The following is a 20839-nucleotide window of genomic DNA, read 5'->3' on the forward strand; positions in this document are numbered from 1 at the left end:
AGCTGCTCCTTCCTACATATTTCATGATGTTTCCTGTGCTCCTCATGCTACACTTCTGCTTCTCAACAACAGCGCGTCTCCTCTTACCGCTGCTAGGAGACCTCCATCTCTTACTTTATCTGCTCTTTTTTTTTTCCTCTTTGCATTTCTTATTTTGTCAGCTTTTCCCAATTGTCCTGCATATGTAGGTCAGAATAAAATGACAAACATATAATGAAAATAGGAAAATTGAAAGAACTGTGTGTTTGAATAGTTCCTAAAATGTACTTCTGAGCACAAACCACGACTGAATAGAGTGTAATGTCAGTCTGGGATGCCCTTGATTCCTTTAACTTTTCTCTAAGGCATCAGTTCAGTTGACTCTGGATTAAAGACACTGGTGCATTAGCTGCTCCCTTTGGGGACACAGTATTTGGCACTGCATAGATAATCCTGAAGACTTTAAAGTCTCGAAACACCCCACCCAGTATAATTACTTGTAAGGCAATATCCAGCGCAGTGCAGAAAACAAAGGGATGTTCAAGTGACTTGAACAATTCAAGTAATTTTGCAGTCGTTTTGCACTTTGCTAGGTACACCTATCCTATACCTTGTTGATGTCAGAGGAGAATGATGAGGCAGCTTTGAGCCGACAGGAAGGCAAAAGTAACTCAAATAACCATTTGTATGCAGAAGACCATTTCTGAACACACAACATCTCAAACCTTGAAGCAGGTGGGCTAAAGCTGCAGAAGACCACACTGGGTGCCGCTCCTGTCAGAATAAGAAAATTGAGGCTCACCAAAATTGGACAATAGAAGATTAGAAAAAGGTTGCATGATTGGATGAGTCTCAGATTATGCAGTGACATTTGGATGGTAGAGTCAGAATTGACCATAAACAGCATCCTGCTTTGTATCAAAGGTTCAGGTTGTTGTCGATGTATTGGTGTGGGGGATATTATCATCAATTAAGCATAATTTAAATGGTACTGCCTACCTGAGTGTTACTGCTACTTCATGATCACAGTGTAGCCACTTTCTCTGATTCTCATCATGGATGTGCAGCTGAAAAACAACTGCTGCTGCTGTTTGTTGCTGCCTGCTGCTAATTAAGACAGGTCTGAAGGCAAAAGGAGGTCCAACACACTAAAAGCAAAGTGCGACTAATAGAGTGACTGGTGAGTGTAGGTAGTAAACATGAATGATATAAAACAGGCTTAATATAAAGGACGCGATAAGGGATGATAAGTTTATTTTCTTTACAGTGAAAGTTATGAATAAATGGTCTTAAATTTAACCTCTTGCACTCTGGAGGTCTCCTTACATGTGGTGCATTTACTGTCTGCTTTAAATGTAACAAATATACGATTTCTGCTCATCACGTTTGGTGGAATTGCACTTTAGAATCTCCAAAAAGAGGCTCGATAACTAAGATAAATAAGAGGCGATACTGACTGATTTTTATAAGGCTGTTGTTTGAAGTTTTAATCAAGTAGAAGAAAAAAGTGTCAATATTTGCTAGAAGTTTTCAATCTCATTCTTCCCCGGTGATACAGATAACACTCGCATTGTATTTCTGTTGTTGGAAAGCTTGTAGGAGCCAATTAGGACTCAGTTCTATAAATAAGAACCAATTTTTATCCAGTCAAGAGAATGAAGCGCTACCAAACACTGAGGCAGTTTGAAGCTGGAGTTGCTCATGATTGTGTATGGTGCTGTTTATTACTGAAGTATGTTGGAGGTTAATTGGCAGTATAAAGAGAAAGCAAACTGACTGCTTAAGAAAGCTGGTGTCAGACTATAATTCGTCAGACACGGCTGATCAGTGTGTCATCCAGGTGCACCATCTCGTTTGTGGCTTCCTTAGTCTCTACAGAGCCCGAGGATTTTCACTTTGGCCTCGCAGTTGTGAAGCTGTTGCTGGTTACTGACTGATTTGGGAGATGGTTTTTCAGGTCGACAATAAAAATAGTCTGAACGATTAATTTATTTGAAAAAATGCGCCAACAGAATAAAGCGTTTGTTTTTCCGTCACATCTTTGTGTCCGTTAATGAAAATATCAGACTTTAACTCCAAGAGCTTGTGCTGAGCTTAAATTGATTAAATCAGATTTATGTAGGGAAAATGTGTTTGTTGCTGCTGTTATGCTGACCTTTACCTGACTATAGATCACCCTGATGCTTTTTTGTCATTGTTATTAGTTGATAAAAATATGGGGTTAGGTATGAATTCATCATTTATATTTTGGCTGCTCTCTTTAGGGGTCACCACAGCACATCATCTGCCTCCTGTTATCCCTTGCATACTCTTCTGTTAGAGCCTTTCCTCTCTAACTTTGTCTCAAAACACTCCATCTGAGCTGTCCTTCTGCTCTGCCTCCTCATTTTTGTTTTTTGTTAGTGCTATTGTCTCCACATCATACATCACAGCAGATCTCACAACCATCTTGCGATCCTTCCCTTTCACTTGTGCTACTATCCTTCTGTCACAAATCACCCCTGTCACTTTCTACTCACTCCACCTTGCCTGCACTCTCTTCTTCACCTCTCTCTCTCCATTGCTTTGAATTGTTCTTTTATTTTAAATGTATATTTATTTGTTGCCCTGGTTTCTAAATGCTGAATGCCAGAAACTGTTTGAGAAATCATCAGTTAAATGTAAACATTAGTGGATATGGTAAGGTGACTTTTATTTTTGTTTTTGCATTTCACAAACAGCAAAGAGCAAATGATTAAAAATTAAACTGGGTTTCAACTGTGTTGACATAATCAGGGCTGGACAAAACCTGAAAGTATACCAACCTAGTAAAACAATAGGTTAATTTAAAGCTCTAGTCATTTACAAACATGTGAAAAAGAAAGTTTTCACTGGACTCTGTCCAGTGGGGGAAAAAGTTCACAATTTATATTTCCATTGGAATTAAAAAGGCTCGTAGCAGCCAGGTATACTCATGCAAGTGTAAACATCTCTATGGAGCACAATTTTTGGCAGTTTGCTGGTCTGGATCATTCAGTTTGGTGTTAAGACCATGCCATGATCGCCCCAGAAATTTCACCCCAACGTCTGACCTTACAATGCTCAGATAAATAATTTAAAAAAAACCAAGAGCTACATTTTAGAGTTCACAGGCCTCAGCATGATAAATGTCAAAGTTCATGATGCACAATTAAAAATGGACTGAAAAGGCGTGACTTTTTTAAGAGCCACAGAGCCACATTTGGAGAACATCAAACACAACAAATCAAGTATAAACACCTCATACCGAGCGCAACGGGACAACATTTTAGGCTTATTTTGTGCCACAGGACCGGGCACCTTGCAGGCTCTGAGTCGACCATGACTTTCTATGTATACCAAGTCCATTTGTTGGGCAGCTGGAGCTTGGCAGAAACTGGGTCATACAACAGGGCAATGATCCCGAGCACAGCAGCAAATCTACAACAGAAAGTCTGAAAAAGAAATGAATCAAAGTGTTGCAATGGCCCGGTCAAAGTGCAGACATCAAGCTGATTGAGTGGTGGGATGTTAAGAAAGCTGTGCATAAATGAAAGCCCACAAAGCTCAATGAACTGCAGCAAAGTTGTAATGAAAAGTGGGCCAAAAATCCTCCACAACAACGCGAGAGACTGATAAAGACACTGAGACACACCGTTGCTGCCAAAGGTGTTTCTGCAGGCTGTTGAATCAGGGGAAACACTTCGTTTTTTGTGTATGACTGTTATATGATTACGAGGAACACAGGACACATAACATCACTGTCATTTTTTCAATTTTCTTCACTGTAGTGCACAAATTTGTTAAAAAGGCTCATTTACAGCCTAAAACAAATCGTGTACTGTGTGGCATTCAAAGAAACCTGAAATCTAACTGTTGGGAGAACCTGCAACAGCAAATATGAAGTTGGAAAGACAAATTAAAGGGGACAAAAGCTTTTTAAAACCATGTTTAGAATAGAATAGAATTCAACTTTATTGTCATTGTCATGTCACAAGTACAAGGCTACGAAATGCATTTTGCATCCATCCAGAAAGTTCTTTAGCCATAATATAAATATATAGATATATTACAGAAATGGGTCTGTTATAAGTATGAGGGTACAAAATATGGGTCTATTATGGGTATGTTACAATGTACGCGGTATGAAGGTATGTTATGAATATGCTATAACTATAAGTATGTACAGGCTATGAACAGGATATAAATATGAAAACTATACAGAAATATGAAATATAAAACGATACAGTTTTGCCTCGTAGTCTTTAAACCTTTCAACTTTTTGTTTGTTTTTTCATCAGATTTGATCCAGTTTTAATGACCAGATTGATAATAAGTTCCCAGATAAGTGGCCATTTAGGAGACATTTTAAGATTGCTGCTGAGTGAGGAGACTTGCTTCTGAGAAAGACTTTTTATAATACATATAAATCTGACTCAGCAATATTGAGAGGTATATACGACGAGCACTTCTGTTCTAGTTATAGTAATATGGATTGGGATGCGGTTGTGTGTGTATCAGGAAGAACGACTGGATTTCTCTCTCTTAGCCTATGGTCTATGACTGGGAAAATATTGTCATACAGGACAGTGACAGCCTCCAGAAGAGTGTAATCATGTTTAGGAGAACATATTGACAGCAGTGTATAAGGCAGGCAGAGAGCGAGTGGGGATATGTGGCATGTGCCTGCAGCCTACATCCTGGAGGTTGGAGGTGAATGAGTCCAACCTGCTGCTCTCATGTTCAGTGGCAATGTTAAGTCCAACCAGCCGAAGGGGAGACGTCAAGATCAATACACGGTGGCGTCCTCTGATTTCCTTTCACTCGTTTTCCTCCCATCCTCTCTTCTGTCCTTCTCCTCTTTCTCTCTATCATCTCCCCCGGCATCTTAACTTTCCGCTCCTCCAACTCCCGCTCCCTCTTTCACCCCACTTATCCTCTGCTCCATTTTCAGCTTCGCATTTACCGCTCCGACCACCTTTTCTCACTTTCTATTTTTGCCTGCCTCTCATCAATATCTTCTTTCTGTCTCCTCGCCCCCCCCCCCCCCCCCCCCCATCTCCTCCACTCTCTTCTTTCTCTCCGTCCCTCTCCTCTGTGACAGATCATGTATAATTAAGGGAGATCACTGTGCTTCATGAGGCCAACATCAGTCAGCTGTCAGCGCTACACCATGCGGGTGTGTGCAAACGTGGATGTGTGTGTGCATTTGGAGGGACCATGAAAGATTTAAAAGTTGCCACCGAGCCAAAGTTCTGCAATTATGGACATTAATTTGCTACAGATAAGAGAAAGACTGATATGGCAGTGCAAAAGCATGATTACAGGGAACTTTTTGAAGTTTGTAATAAATGCGTTGTTTCTATTATAGTATAGGTCATCAATACGTCCCCAACACAGTCTATTTAAAGGAGCATATCAGCTATGGCATTGTTTTTCACTGTGTTTCCATTCCAGCTGGTCAAGGAGAGGTGTCTGTAGACATCTGTCTGTATGTGTTCAAATAAAGCTGAGGCAGTGCTCTTGTTTTGGCTAATAGGCATTCTTTGAAGAAGCTTATAAATAGCATCAGTTTTCTATTCTTATCCTTCCTGCCGGTGCCTCTTTGATGCTTTCCCGAAGATGAGTGAAGAGAAATAATCTTTTTTTTCTTTTTGCAGCTGAAAGACAGCAGTAAGAGATGAGACAGCAGGGGATAGAGAGGGAGGGACACATCAAAAGAACGGGGTGGATAGGAAACAAAAATGAGATGATAAACAAGAAAAAATATAGGATGACATGGTTGGGTGGAAACACGAGCCGTGAAAATGGCATCGAAAAATCAACAGGGTGTTGGAAGGAACGGGAAAGGAAATGAGGTGGCGTGGCTGTGGAAAAAAAAAGATTAAGAAGATTAAAACATGAAACAGACTTGAAATGAGACTGGCAGAGCGAGCGGATTTTGGAAAAGGAAGATGGGGCAGAGAAAAGAGCGAAGGGTAAACCGGAACACGCGGCGGTATATAAACAGAAAAGAATTCACAAAAGGTGGAAAAATTGGGATTTTAAAATGGAAAAAGAGACAAAAAATAAGTAGGAGTGGAAAAAGTAGGTCACACAAAGCAGGCTGATGTTCAGTGTCGTGGTCTCGTTGGCTGTCACCACACTGGGAGTGAAAACCACTGCAAACACACTTAAACATTTTAATGCAACAGTTGTTTTTATTACCACACATGAACTCCAGACAATATTGGTCATTAGACTTTCTCACAGCAGGACATGGTCCCCTTCAGACGTGCTCTCACTACTGGAAATACTCTGTGGTTTCAATGGTGGTTAATGAATAATGTGTGCTGGAGGCAAGACACATGACATGACTTGCACTCCTCTCACGTGAGCTCAATCGCCCGTGAGTTTGTGCAAAAGAGATAGCAGGTTAATGACCATTCACGGTCAGACGTTTGCACTCCTACATACAGATCCAGTGGTGAATGTGTAGAGGAGTTAGAATTTTGACACAGAGACAAAATTTCCAATATCTAATCCGAGACATCATTTTGTGGTTCTTCCTATATAGTGGTGTGAAAAAGATACAGTGCTGTGACCGTTTTGATGATGCTCTGCAGTCCCAAAGCCTTTAAATGGCTGTGTAACTGTTTCCAGACTGATAGATGTGCATAACTTTGTTTCTCATCTGTTTTGAGTTTTTGAGTAGTAGATTGTGGCATAATGTGTTGCTATTTGAGATCTTTTAGCCTACTTCTCTTTTGAAGATGGTTTCTACTGGCTGTAGTTAATAGATGACCGTAGCTCAACAGGCAGAGCAGGTCATTCACTAATTTGAAGTGGTTGCTCCAGTCTGCATCCCTAAGTATCCTTGGGCAAGATACCGAATTCCAAGTTGTTCTCTGATGCATATGTTGGTGTATGAATGTGTGTTAAAGTTAGACAGAAAGCTCTTAGGTGTAGAAAACAAAGTGCTGGTGTGAATGTGTGAATGAAGCATGATGTTTAAAGCACTTTGAGTGCTCCAGTAGAGCAAAGAAAAAAACAACAACCCCTAAATGCTACATAATAAAAAAATAATAATAATAATTTCCCCCAGGGATCAATAAAGTATTCTGATTCTGATTCTGATTCTGATTAATAACCTGTCCATGTAACTCTTATTTCAGTCATCAGGCCTGGGTGTGGCTCATGAAATTGAGCTCCGGTTTCCAAAAAATTTGATTAATCACGGTTAATTTGGGATTTAATGATAGGGAGTAATTACTTTGTAACACAGAGAGTTATCTTTCTTTTTCTTCATCTTTTTAAAAACGTATCTATGTATAGGAGATATGCAATACAAAAAGCATGCATAAGGAAAAGGAAAGTGTTCTTATCTTCTGCTGCAATCACATCTGGTTTATTGAAGCTCTGTCTTAATAGATTCCCCCCTCACTTTTAAAAACATCTGGCAGATGTGGTTAAAGATGCTGACCATACTCTCAAACTGAGAGTTAGGATTTAGATTGATGGTTGCTCCTGTCTCCGTTTCTGTTGTCAATATTGTCCTTTTAAAGCAAGTTCACAGAAAGAACTTTCAAGCAGCTACATTCAATTTATTCGATTGCATGAAGATAATCATGTTATTATTAATGCTTCTTTCAGTGAGGCTGTGTACATAAACCCAACAACCGACATTTGTGCTTGTGTTTTCATGGTTTGTTGGTAACAGAATGAGCCCAGATGCACTTCCCTTTGCTTTCTGCCACATTTCTCTGAATATGCAAAGGCTGACAGAAGCAGACGACAGACTTCTGCATTTCCGAAACATCTTAAAAAGCATCGTTTCAACTGTTTCTGAATTTAGAAAAGGACTATAAATAGAAAAAAGAAAAACAGAGACATAGAGAACAAAACAGTCTGTGTGTTTTTTGTGACGGCATCAATGGCCTCATCGTGTGAATGTGCAAACATGGTGTATCAGCTCTTTTCCCTGGAGGAAATGCACACCCTTACGTATTGTACCATAAACAGAGGAGGATACGTATGATGGACTAATTTGTGCTTCAAACATGCAAATGAGCAAACAGTCAGTTTACAATAACTCACAGGTTTTCACACGCGGCTCCTCTTTTCTGTTCTCGTGGATTTCTCGATCGTTTGGCACAAATGTAAACATTCTGCGGTGCAGAGATAAGACAGCTGCTTCGGTGCTTCCTTTGTATTCATACCAGCAGTGTTGCATCTCCAGTCATGCCATTATCGTCACACCTCTTTTCTCCCGCAATCTGATGACAATCCATTACACAAGGAGCTGCTCTTGCTCCATATAGTGATCTTTTTTTTATTCTTATCACAAAGCGTAACAGACCGCGCCCCCAGCCGTGAGCTCGAGGTGTGCATCTAACATGTTTAAGATCACGTAGGGTAATTTGTGCATGCTTTTGAGCTCATGTACAATGTGTTCATGGGAATCTCTGGAGCACGGCACTGTAGGTGATCATAGGGTAATTATGTTTCCCTCCTGTCACACTGAGGCAAGGTCACAGTCATCATGAGCACTGCTCCAAATTGTACAAGTGTAAATATATTTAAAAATAATGATTTTGAGAGGAGGCACATTAACATTATATCGCAGGAAAACGGCATCTGTGTTCAGGCCCGTCCAATAACGTCGCTGCACCACCTCAGCTGAATTCTGCTTATACACTTTGTCTACAAGATGTGCTAATTCATGCAGTTTTGTAATGAAAAACTTAAACACCCTTGTCACTGCAGTGTGAGCTCAGTTTAATTATTTAGTTCACAGTAGTTTAATGCTTCTTTTGCAATCATAGTAACCAGCATGAACCAGGGGAAGCGCTCCTCATGTGTCTTTGAAAAGTGTTCTACAGAGGTTTGGCAGTCAGGGAAAAACATAATATTGTAATCATCACATCAAAACTATATAGATTTTTGCAAGTCCCTCATTTTTTAGTTTTCCATGTATACTTGTGACCCTGTGTGGATTACAAAAACAATCCAAAATAGATCAAAACCTGTGAGCCCAAAATTACTGTGACATCCATGATGAGCATCTGTAAACGTCTGACTATGAGTGCACAATGAGCTTAAAAGAAAAGCTGGTCTGTAGCTCCAGGCAAGAGTCCATCACTGTTGTGGGTCACTGGTTGAAGAGGTGAAATCAGCACCCTCTCTAATGCAGCGTTTGAGATCAATACTGAAGCTGTGTGAGTTTCATTCTGACACACGGCATGCTGCCTTTTCTCTTTACACTGCATCTTTCTGTGCCGCCTTTCAGTAAAAAAAAGCAAAACAAAGACAGCATAGGTCTCCTAATCAGAGATTTATGGGTAAATGGTGTGATGATAGGAGGCTAGAGAGATAATGATGCTGAGGTCAGACCAAAGATTTCTCTACTTATAAAGTGGATGTTGCATAACCCAGCTCCAGACAGGAAGTGTTTGATCCTCTGCTGCTTTCTTCCAATTATAGAAACTGCATTTCCCCAGTGGATAACTTATGCATTTTCACGCTGTCTATGGAGCTTACTTCAAAAATCTGTTTTAGACTCTGCCGACTATCTCCGTCTATCTTCTGGCGGTCTACAATCAAAATGGTCAAAGTAGCCATGAAGAATAAAAAATTGAATAGATCTCTGCAAATCAAATTAGTCATTTGGTGGAAAGGTAATGATGTATGGAGTACCATGAAATAGTCTTTGAGTGTTAACATTGTGTATTCAATTAAAAAAAGCAATAAATCAATGCTGAACATGCCATATATTCAGTTCAGTCACACAGTGGGGAAGGGACGAAAAAGGCAAAGTGTCGTGTTGCAAAATAACGAGGAGAGTTTAAACTCTGTTTTTATCTCCTAGTTGCGTGTGTTCCTTTCCCCACATCCCATGTCCCACACATTGATTTGTCTCTGCAGTATCCTCATCAAGCCTCTGGATTGATCCATTCATTAGCTGGGGGGGGGGGGGGGGGGGGGGGGGGGGTTGGGTGGTAAACACAAACTGGCTTTAGAAATATTGGCACTGTGAATAATAGGACACATGCACAAAAGCCTACTCGCACACATCCTAATTGGCAAATTAGGAGGAATTGGTCCACTTGTGACTTAAATTTCAATTTCCCTGAAGAGCAGCAGCAATGACAACAAAGAGAGAAAAGCCACAAATTAATGTATCATTTGTTTGAATGGCAGTTACTTGGCTTTTAAACTGGTTGGCGTGGAGGTAAAGAGGGCAAACCATTATTTTTCAATCCCCCACCACCCACCCAGAGGATGCAGATAGGAGTGAGAGTAGATTTCTTCACGGGGGCATCACAGGAATTTAACACTGATCTTCACACAGTGTTTCAACTCAGCCAATTAGGTATGCCGTGTCATGAAGCAATTGCGTCTCAGTTGATAAGGAGGAGTCATAATTGAGCTGGCATGCATGTTAATTAAACAACAAGCGCTGTTTAACTAGGCCAATGTACCCAGGGTCCTAGTGCAGAACTGGTAGTGGTCACAAAGTCATGATCAGAACAAATAAGATATCTGTGATGAACTTCAGCTACACTACATACTGTACAGTCAGAGTATCATCAGGGGTGGGGGAGTACCTTAATCACTATTGTCAGTACATACTGGTAATGTGACTTGCCACACATGCTTACCTCAAAAACTGACATGATGACGCTCCTTAAAGGAAGTTGGTCTCAGGTTTTTTTTTCTGGCACGTTGTACTTGAAACCCCCCACAAAGTTCACAAAATGTTCAAAAAGTTGTTTAAACGCTGCTTAAAGAGTCAGTCCCTAGACTGCTAGAGATCCTCATCACATGCTGCTATGACAATGCAAAGAACCTTATCCAGCGTAATTACACAGAGAGGAAGTGAGGTATAGACTTCTAAAAGTCAAGTCAATAAAAAGCTGGACTAAACTTGCATTACTGAAGCCCTGATTAAGGGGTAGAGCAGGCTATTTCTCCTGAGGAGAATCAGAATCTCGTCCGCCCCCATGTCTGAAATCCAATTTGTTCTGTGCATCTGTGAAAATGGCATCTCCCCGTCCTTACCTTTCATAGTAATTTTAACAATTTAGGGACAGATGGCGATAAAATCTAAACGTGTAAGTCAGGCTGCAGCTGTGGCCACACAGAGGCTTAAAAGTGAGACAATTACTGGAGTGAAAGACCTCCAATGACTGTTTCTGGTGATTTCTCAAGGACAGAGTCCACCAAGGCTGTTGGTGAGTCACGTTTACACAGGAAGCAACTATCAGCACATCCCTTAACACATCCCAGCCTGATTCTTCTCGGCTTCACTACAGCACCAGACACTTTAACACCCACTCGCACAATGTACACTTTCAGATTTTCAGTTTAAAAATTTCACGATTGTTTATTTTATTTTAATTCACTTAATGTACATAATTCAGTTACTTACTGCATATAATGTGGTCTGTTGGTGAGTTACGTCCTAACAGGAAGCAACTCATCAGTAATAGTCAATGATGTTCAATCGATGACAGGCAAACTGACAGCTGGCAACACAAAGTGGGTGATCCTGAGTTAACATTTTCTCAACTTTGAGGTGAGGAAATGCAGGTGAATGATGCCATTAATTGGCATATGACAGGTTGACAGGTACATTAGAAGGTTCCCTAGGCAACCTGAACCTGGAATATTGCAGAATGATGCGTGATGACATCAGCAACGTGATGGCCAGAGACAACAATTAATATACGACAATAAAAATGCAGATGATTGCGATATGACAGGGTGGTAAACACATCAGAAGGTTACCTAGAAAATTTGCATCACTTTGCCACTGATGGCTGATCAGACGTTCCAGGCTCTGGTTGTCATCCTGCCCTCTCATTGGTAGTTTCTTCAAGTACTTTGAGGATGAGTAAAGTTTGAGTCTGGACCCACGCATTTTATGCCGCCATTGCTTATTTCGCCTCTTGTCACAAAAAGGCGAGGATGGATGAGTGTCATTAACTTTCTTTAGTTGTTGGTCTCCACATTGCTGCTACTTGTTCCTTGTGTAGACACTTAAAAATGTTCATGCTGACTAGGCAAAATCATTCAAACATTCGAAAACTACAGTACTCAAATACTCAAATTAAAATAGAAGATTTGGGGGAAAACCCTGAAAACTACGTGTTTCCACACAACTTTTCAATTGGGCATTAATCCATGTGTTCCAAGTTCATTTCCCAAAATGTAATTAGCTTTGTAAATGAATAATAGACAGACACAATAAAACATCTGTGTCTTAATGGTTTTTTTTGTTTTGTTTTGTTTATTTGGCCAGAATTTGGACTGGACTGGCTGTAAGGAGGTTAACCATGGTAGTGGATGGACACACACACTCGAGCACACATGTCAACGTGCACTTTGCTTGTGCTAAACTGACTTCGCTCCACACTGAGGTTCTATTTGCAGAGTGTGTATGCATCTCTGTCTTTGAGCGGGGCTGAGAGAAGAGCACTTTGCCATCATTAGGTGAGATCATGTAGAGACAGGATGACTGGGTTAATCTTTAATGCCCAGCCTTTGGATATATAAAATATGTATTCAGGCCTTGTTGGACATGACATAGACTCTTTACATCTCTCTTCCTCTCTGCTTCACCAGTCAGTCTCTCTTTTTTATTCACTCGTTCTTTTAGCTCTATGTTAGCTGCTCTCAGCCTCTCAGTATGTTTGGCCCTGTTTCACTCTGTCTGGTTTGTTTCTCTTTATTCTCGCTTGGCGTCAGTCCAACACTCTTTGCTCCACGAGCGTCTGCCTGAGAACTAGACGGAGAAAAGGTGTCGTTTGATGATCTGGCTGGAATCAGCTCACAGCGTGGCTGTTTTTATTCCGTTTCGTCTATTTTTCTCCTCCCTCCATGGATCTCTCTCTGTTTTCTCTTCAGATTTAACATCTTCGTAACACTGTTGTCAGGGATCAGCCAAAAAAATCCTAAAGAGATGTAGACAGATACACATCAAAATGCATGGATGCTGATGGAGAAGTGCAGCTTAAAGAGACAGAGAGTGATTTTTTTCTAGGTTATTTACATACAACCCACAGGTGAACATGGACACACTGAGAATCGCAGCTTGGACACATTTGACTAATGTTACTGGTGATATACTGGTAAACCTGGACCAGCCAGTAGGGACATGCAGCAAACAGGATTACTGACAGCCAATTGATGTTGTGGTGATATAACACAGGCCACAGGGGAAATCCACCTAAGACTGCTGTTGAAGATTTTTAATACAGTTTTGGCATCTTGTATTCAACCAAACACCCCTGCAAAGTCCTCCACGTCACATATTATATAAAAAATGGTTTAATTAAACTGGACAGGTTTCACCAAGGAAAAGGTGAACATATTTAATGATGGTGTGAAAATAGTTGCATAGTGGTGTCAGCAGCTCCGCTTATCTTTACGAGGATTTACAGTGAGTTACGGCTCATCATTGAACTGTCACAACTTTATTGTCTGAGTGCTGTTGTAGTGTTGTTACATGCTTGCAACAGGCCTCTTTATTGACTCAAAAATCTATAAAACAAAAATCTGCTGTATGCTCAGCACTAATCCACTTAGAATCAGACACAGTTAGCAACTAGCTGGCAAACAAATTTGAGCATTTTGTATCTCAGGACCTGGATTTATTCAAAGGATGTCAGATGTCCAGAACCACAATCCAATTTCCTTGCTGGTTGTGTCACAGATTGATCAAAATTTAATCTTAAGAGGTGGTGATGTGACTGTGATGACCGCAGCCCTGTCAGATGGATTCAAAAACCCTGATCATTTTACAGCTATAGCTAATAGCTATAGCAATTACTTCATTCATTATTGTGTTTAAGTCTTTCTTTTTTAATCTTACCTTTAGCAGTTTAACCATACTTTACAATTTCGCCTGGTTCATTAGCAGTTTCTCTGCTAATCACATGTTTAGTAAAATAATTTAAAGGTTTTATTTATCATTTCAGGTAACAAAGCTGTTTATCCACTATATTTAGTTTGTAATTTCAACTCATAAATAACACTATTAGCTAAGAAGCATGGACTTTAAGAAGTTAAAATACATCCTGTGCTTTTAGCAAACTGTTTTAGGCATAGCATTAGCTAATAATTATGTTTGTAGTTGTGTACCTGGTTTTAGAGTCATTTGTGTATTTTAATCATGTATGCATTAACTGTTACCATTGAGGTAACAGTTAACTCCTCTGCCTGAAGCTGTTTAGGACCACTGAACAGGTTGAATATTAATAGGTTGAGCTCATCTTTACACGTATTCTCTGGCTAATGCAAAAGTACACTGACCAAAATAAGGCTACTTCAGAGGCAGCTCATGTTTCAAACCACCTGCAGATACCTGTGCAGGTATCAGACATTAACACAGTCGTCTTAATGTTAAGACACAGACGATTTATATTTTTGAACCTCTTTTTCTTAAATAGCAGTAATTTGGTACTCCCAGCACTGATAAACAATCTAGCTGATTCTCCTTTACTGTTGGTTGCACTGACCTGGAAATTCTGGCTGTTACAACAGTGTATCTTTGTGAATTGACTAAGGCTGTGTTTAATGTTTGCTTTGCTTTATTTGGTGCGTAACAAATACAGCCACGGTGTCCTGGACACATATAACTGTTGGTTTTTGAGTGGCTGCTGTGACATTTACAGCAAACATCTTATTTTCAGAGGCTGTTCTGTCAACACCTTGAGTCTAGTAGTACATATAACAGTGTGTTTGCTGAGTTGTTTACTGAGACATGCAGCATGACTCACTAAGAAATGTATTTAAAAGGTTGTCTTGGCAAAAACATTACAGTATTTACAGAATTCAACATATGAACAGGAATTAATATTTGTGTAAAACTGAGGATAAGTGAATGCAACGCCAGCAAATGAACTGATTTCACAGTTTGTGGCATGCTGCAGTGATGATAATGATGCTTTGATGTACTTAAAATAAAGGCTGTAGATGCTGTGTAACTTCTAGGCATATAGTATTAGTACAAAATATTTGCATGGGCTTTGTGCCTGGAAAGAAATTAATTTTTAATTGAGAAATGGTTTTGGGTTTTTTTGGGGTTTTTTTTGTCTACCTACAAGCAGAAAACACATATAATATAAAAAAAAAAGACACACAATTGCCTTTAAGATTTACATTAGATCAGGAAGATTAAAGGCACAACCTTAGATTTCAGTAAAAAAAAGAAAAGATATTTATTTGTAACATTAGTGCACAAAGCAATTAGAAACTCCAAGCAGCTACATTACTGCACCGAAACTGATGAAATAGTTGAGAGCTGATGGAGCAACCAGATGGAAAATGGTCCATGCTACTTTTCTTTGCAGACTTTGCACTGTAGCTCCAACAATGTGGGAAAAAGAATAATGAGGAAAATCAGAGCAGGAAAAATTTCCTAAATAGTGCAAAAAAAAGAAAGCTCTGCTTTCTTAAAGATTAAAATCCGGTCAAATATATGGGACATCTGAGGCTCAGGGCCGTTAGTCTGACAAACAATCAGCCGTGCAAATGTGCTGAAAATGTGCTTCTGTTAAAGCCATTTAACAAAGTCAGCTGATGTCAGCCACTACACTGCATTTCACTTGCAAATCTCTGAAAATAGAAATAAAGAGCAAAGCTAACGACCTTACCTTGGCTGCTGATGAGGTGCTGTTCATACTGACCACTGCTGATGAAGCAGCCACTGGACAGAAAAGAGCACCATAAGGATATAGGATGCTCTTATAACCTTTGAAACAGATCATTCTCAATCCAGATGAACTTTATTTTTATCATCCTTTATTTATCCAGATAAAAGCCTCATCGAGATTAAAAACTATTTTTCAAGCGAGACCTGGTCAAGCCAGAGGGAGCGGGACTTTGTTAGTGCAGCTGAATAAATTTTAGAAGTAACTGACACACAGTCGTGCTTTTTAACGTGTGAGTGTGCTGCTTACTCAGTGCACAAAATGTAGCCGTCCTTAGCACATCCATCTGTGCAATCACGTGAAATATGTTAATGCATTTTTGCTTTTGTGCAATTTTTTTGCTATATTCAATAAGACTGTATAATATGTCCCTTAACTAAGAGTCTAATTCATTTAGAATTAAATGGAATTTCAACGTTTTTCACCTAAAATTCCAGCATAATTAAATTCACCTGGTAATAAAAATAATTCTAGGTAGTGCATAACTAGGAATGTTAAAGGAAGTGAGACACAAATTAGACTGAAAGTTATATTAGGAAGTGCTATAAAAATCCAAATTCCCAACTAAAGTTTCCTGATTAGGCGATGTGCTGACAGGCAGTTTTATTGATGAGATTTGGTCAGCTGTGGGTCTGACTGTATGTGATGACGCTGATGCTTCCCGGGTGATGAGTAAATTCCAGTCTCAAGGGCAAAGACATGATATCTGAGTGAATCAATCAGTTCTGCTAAACCAAGCACAGAATCCACCTCCTTCAGCAGGTTATAGAGCAGTTATAGGACACACACACACACACACACACACACACACACACACACACACACACACACACACACACACACACACACACACACACACACACACACACACACTCAGAGCTGGGATCTTTGATGCACATAATATTAGCTTTAGTCAAGAGGTTAAAGGTAAAAATTAAATGTGTACTTGTTTTGATATGTATTTCCTTAAATGAGCTAAAAAGCATAATTTTTTTTAAAACTGCTCATCCAACTGTCCCAGCTGACATTTGGTGTCAGGTGTGGTGTAATCTAGACGGTTTGGGCAAGTACAATATAATAACAACAAAAACACTGTCTATAAAATAGGCAGACAAAAAGCAAATCTTTAGACTTTAGATATATCCAAAGTTATAGAGAATGCTAAGACGTAGGCAGGTCAGTACACTCAGCAGGAAAATCATACTGAGCATCTGAATGAGTAGATACTGACTAAGCAGCTGGCATTAAATGCAGGGTGCTTATTGATTACACAGTGTTAGGTCCTGCAAATAGACTGTATTTATTGGCACATTAGGAGGCCGTGTCCAGAACACCATCATAACAGATATGTCAGCAGCAAGGGACCAAAAAGGTGCTGACATATTTCTTTCCATTAACATGTTTCACCGTGATGAAATTATGAGAGCATCAGAGGAGTATTACCCATGAGGGTTCATTGTGGGCACAATGCAGTCATGCAGCATCTATCAGACTGAGCTCAGAGGTTTATGGTTTTTATCAGCATAACTCAAAAGACGGGTCACGTGTCCTAAACTGATGCGCTTTATTTCTTTGCAGAGAGACACCAGAGGCCAGTTCCTGTTGGACCATGTGTGCAATCACTACAACCTGCTTGAGAAAGACTACTTTGGTATTCGATATGTAGATCCCGAGAAACAAAGGGTAACTACACACACACACACCTGTCCGTGCACACTGCACACACCATAACCATGGTATCAGTTATCATTTTCATTACCAATTGAGACTAGTTTGTACAAAGGATCAGGAAAAGCCTGTCATTTATTCCCAGAGCCCAGATCTTTTGTTTGTCCAAGTGAAGCCAAACTGAGGTGGGGACATTAACTAGATGTGGATTTATCAAACCAAACATGCATTTTCCTTGTAAAACCTAAAATAAAAGTTGGAAACACTAATGGTAAAGCATAAAGGTGTTACCAGAGTTTTCTTCTTTACCAGAGGAGTGATCACAGGACCTACACAGCCGGTCAGAGCAACGCTTATATTTAGAGAAATGTATGTTTATGAAAAGTGCTTTCAAACCGCATTTTTCACTTTTTACTGAAGACTTCAGTCTATAAGTATGTGGTTAGTTTTCCAACAGCCACATCTTAGTAAAGTGGGGATTTATGATTCTGCTGAAAATCTGCTTCATAACCACAAAGCCCTCTGAAACACTATGCCTACCCTACCCCTACTGTTCAGCACCACTGATTGCTCATGTGCATTTCTGGCTACTTTTTTGTAATAGTTTTTGAATCTATCAGTGAGAGAATAACATTTATCATCTCAGTATTAAGGATAACAATATATATCAATATAACGACTCACAAATGTCAGCAGATACCTGGACGGAGAGTGCTATCGTAACTGACGTAGGAGAATGTGAAAGGAAGTGGAAAAACCAGACCCTGGGGGCACAAGCACAAGCATAAATGCCGGCAACGACGTCTGCCACGTCGTAAGGTTTAAAAATATACCAGCAGAAGTCTAAATCAGGCCTAAGGTGCAGCATCTTTTTCTCTGTAATCTTTGAGGAGTCTCCTTCCTCTAAATCTGGCTGCTCTTTTACCCCGGCTAACAAATTCTTCTCCTCAATTTAGAAATTCCACTTATACACAGCACTCAGCTCATTACGGCAGAATCACACCTACTAACAGGAAACAGTGGCAGTGAGTCAGCACAGGCAAAGTATGAATGTTGAATATCAGTCTGGAAGCAGCTGATACATTACATTACAAGTTCAAGTGCCAAATAATAACAAGATCAGTCTCCATATTTCAAACAGCCCACACAAAGAACAGACCAGACGCTTGATCGTAGCAGAAGCTCAGCTAGACTGTTTTTTTTTTCTTAATGCAAAGCAAGGAAGGAAAAATAAGGGAAAATGTGTTTTAAGACAAACTGAACATGCAGTGTCATGCAGTCCAGAAACTGTAACATAATACTTTGAATTGTATGCTTTTGACAGTAAGATGGATCAAAAAGGTCAAATTTGGTTCTATTCAGGAATATAAGATCATCATGTCTCCTTAAATCTCTAAATCAGTCTCTTAAAGTAATAATGTAGTAATAATCTTTTTTATGACAGTTTAAAATACCAGAGATCTACCAATGATACAAATGAGATTTTCTAAGATAATTTTTGAATTAGCTCTCAATCCAGTCCTGTAGTTTCTTTAGTATAAATTTGATTATTTTAGGGTAACATTTTTGGTCTTTCTCTCTTTTTCAGCACTGGCTGGAGCCCAATAAACCCGTAGTGAGGCAGATGAAGTGTGAGTGCCCTTTCTGTTTCCATTTCTGTGTCAGCATGTGTGTATACAGATGCAAAGCATCATGCATGTGTCTGTGTATTTGCGAGTGTGAGTGTGTTTTCTTATGCCGTGCATTTGTCTCAGAGGGTCACTCTGGTGTGAGGGGTCAAGCATGGCAAACAAGCCGACACCACCACAGGGACTCTAACAAGGCCATAACATCGTACGCGCAACATTGTTAAAGTGACGGGATAGGAGTACAAAAAAATCAGTTTGTTATTAATTAAAAACAGATACATTTTATTTGTTTATGTAATAATAATTAAAAAAAAACATTTAGATCATCTAGGTTTAAGAGTTTTATCACCCACCCACCTGTGACAGAGTCAGGCAATGTTGGACATGAGTTTTTCCTCTGAAGTCCCGCAGGGAGACCAATGGAGACACAATGAAGACAGACAAAGTGACAAGAGAACTGTTTCTCAGAAACACAAAAAACTGCCAGAGGGACAAGTGGCCTAAAAAGGAAAAAAGTCACACGTTGCAAAGACGTTGCAGTGGAAGACAAGCTTATGAGAGTACAAAAACAAGTAAACAGCCTGCCTGCCTTATGTGCAGGCCTCATTCAAAGCTTCATAACAATCACCACAAACCGGAAAGATATTTTTACTTTCCATCTCCAGAAAAGGATGCAGATTTTATCTGATTACTTTATTTGTCTGTTTTGTTGTCCCATTTTTGACTATTCTGTTTGTTTAACAAGTCCTTAGGATAATGCGATGTAAGACAAAATTCATTTTCTGGATGTATCCATGTAAGGTTTACCGAAATGAAATATGCAGTGACATAGGTACACGTATACAACACCTCATTAATACAAATATCTAATGAACCAATCACATAGCAGCATTTAGGCATGTAGGCATGCTCAAGACAAGTTGCTGAAGTTAAAATCGAGCTCTAGCCTATTACACATAGAGACACTGAACCATCAACACTCACATTCACACCGATGGGCAATTTAGAATCACCAATTAACCAAACCCCACTAGCAGCAGTTCTCCGGGCAAAAATTCTTTGTTAATGTCAGATGCGACTAATTTGAGGTGATAGGAAGGGAACTCAAATAACCGCTAGTGAAACAATCTAAGCAGAAGAGCATCTCTGAGCACACAACATGTTTATCTTAGAAGCACATGGGCTACAGCAGCAGAAGATGCCTTTCCTTGACCCTTCCTATCTTCTGGAAACAGGACACTGAAGCTAAACTAAACTAAAACGACAAACTCAAAGAGAACTGGGGTTGTACCTGGTGTGGTCTGCTGCTGCTCTAGCACTGAATACTACTTCTGTCAGCTAAGATTAGGAAACTGGGGCTACAATTTGAACGAGCTCACCAAAATTGGGCAGTAGAAGATTGAAAAAAATGTTGCCTGATCTGAAGGGTTTTAATTTCTGCTGCAACAACACTGACATGGTAGGGTAGAATCTGGAATAATAATATCTTTTTTTATCTATTTTTTTTATTTATTTATTTTTACCAGGAAACTGCAGCTCTAGTTGTGTCTGGGCTTCAGTTTAGCTCAATGTTTGTTCCATTTGATTAGGTTTCATGGCTAACCTTTCTATTTGGCTTTAGGGAAAGGTCAAGTTTTCACATTTTCAAGGTCACCAGAGTGGCATTTAATGTGTCCCTGGAGGCCACTTTTACGTTGTAATAAGAGTTACACAAACAGCCCGAGGGGTTGTTTTCAAGCTGAGCACAGCCTCCTTTCCCCTCTTGATGTTTGCCTCTGATAGATTTGGCCAATGTTTTTTCAGTATAACTATAATAACCTTGAGAATGTGACACATATAATCATACAATCTAAGTACCCTAAAAGAGGACAC

General features: G+C 39.7%; 1 protein-coding gene across 4 annotated transcripts in view; it reads left to right on the forward strand.

Annotated features, from left to right (window-relative positions):
• frmd3 (FERM domain containing 3) overlaps positions 1 to 20839 on the forward strand; it is a 61024-nt gene that overhangs the window by 2343 nt on the left and 37842 nt on the right. For all 4 annotated transcript variants that reach the window (XM_085294622.1, XM_085294623.1, XM_085294624.1 and 1 more), the window contains exons 2-3: positions 17250 to 17354; positions 18928 to 18970. In XM_085294622.1, the coding sequence (XP_085150748.1) occupies positions 17250 to 17354; positions 18928 to 18970 (148 nt within the window). The remainder of the gene's footprint in view (positions 1 to 17249; positions 17355 to 18927; positions 18971 to 20839) is intronic.

The sequence above is a fragment of the Mchenga conophoros genome, linkage group LG12, assembly GCF_057382185.1.
Source record: "Mchenga conophoros isolate Kocher_MC1m ecotype Shallow Benthic linkage group LG12, M_conophoros_male_GT1.1, whole genome shotgun sequence".
Lineage (NCBI taxonomy): Eukaryota > Metazoa > Chordata > Actinopteri > Cichliformes > Cichlidae > Mchenga > Mchenga conophoros.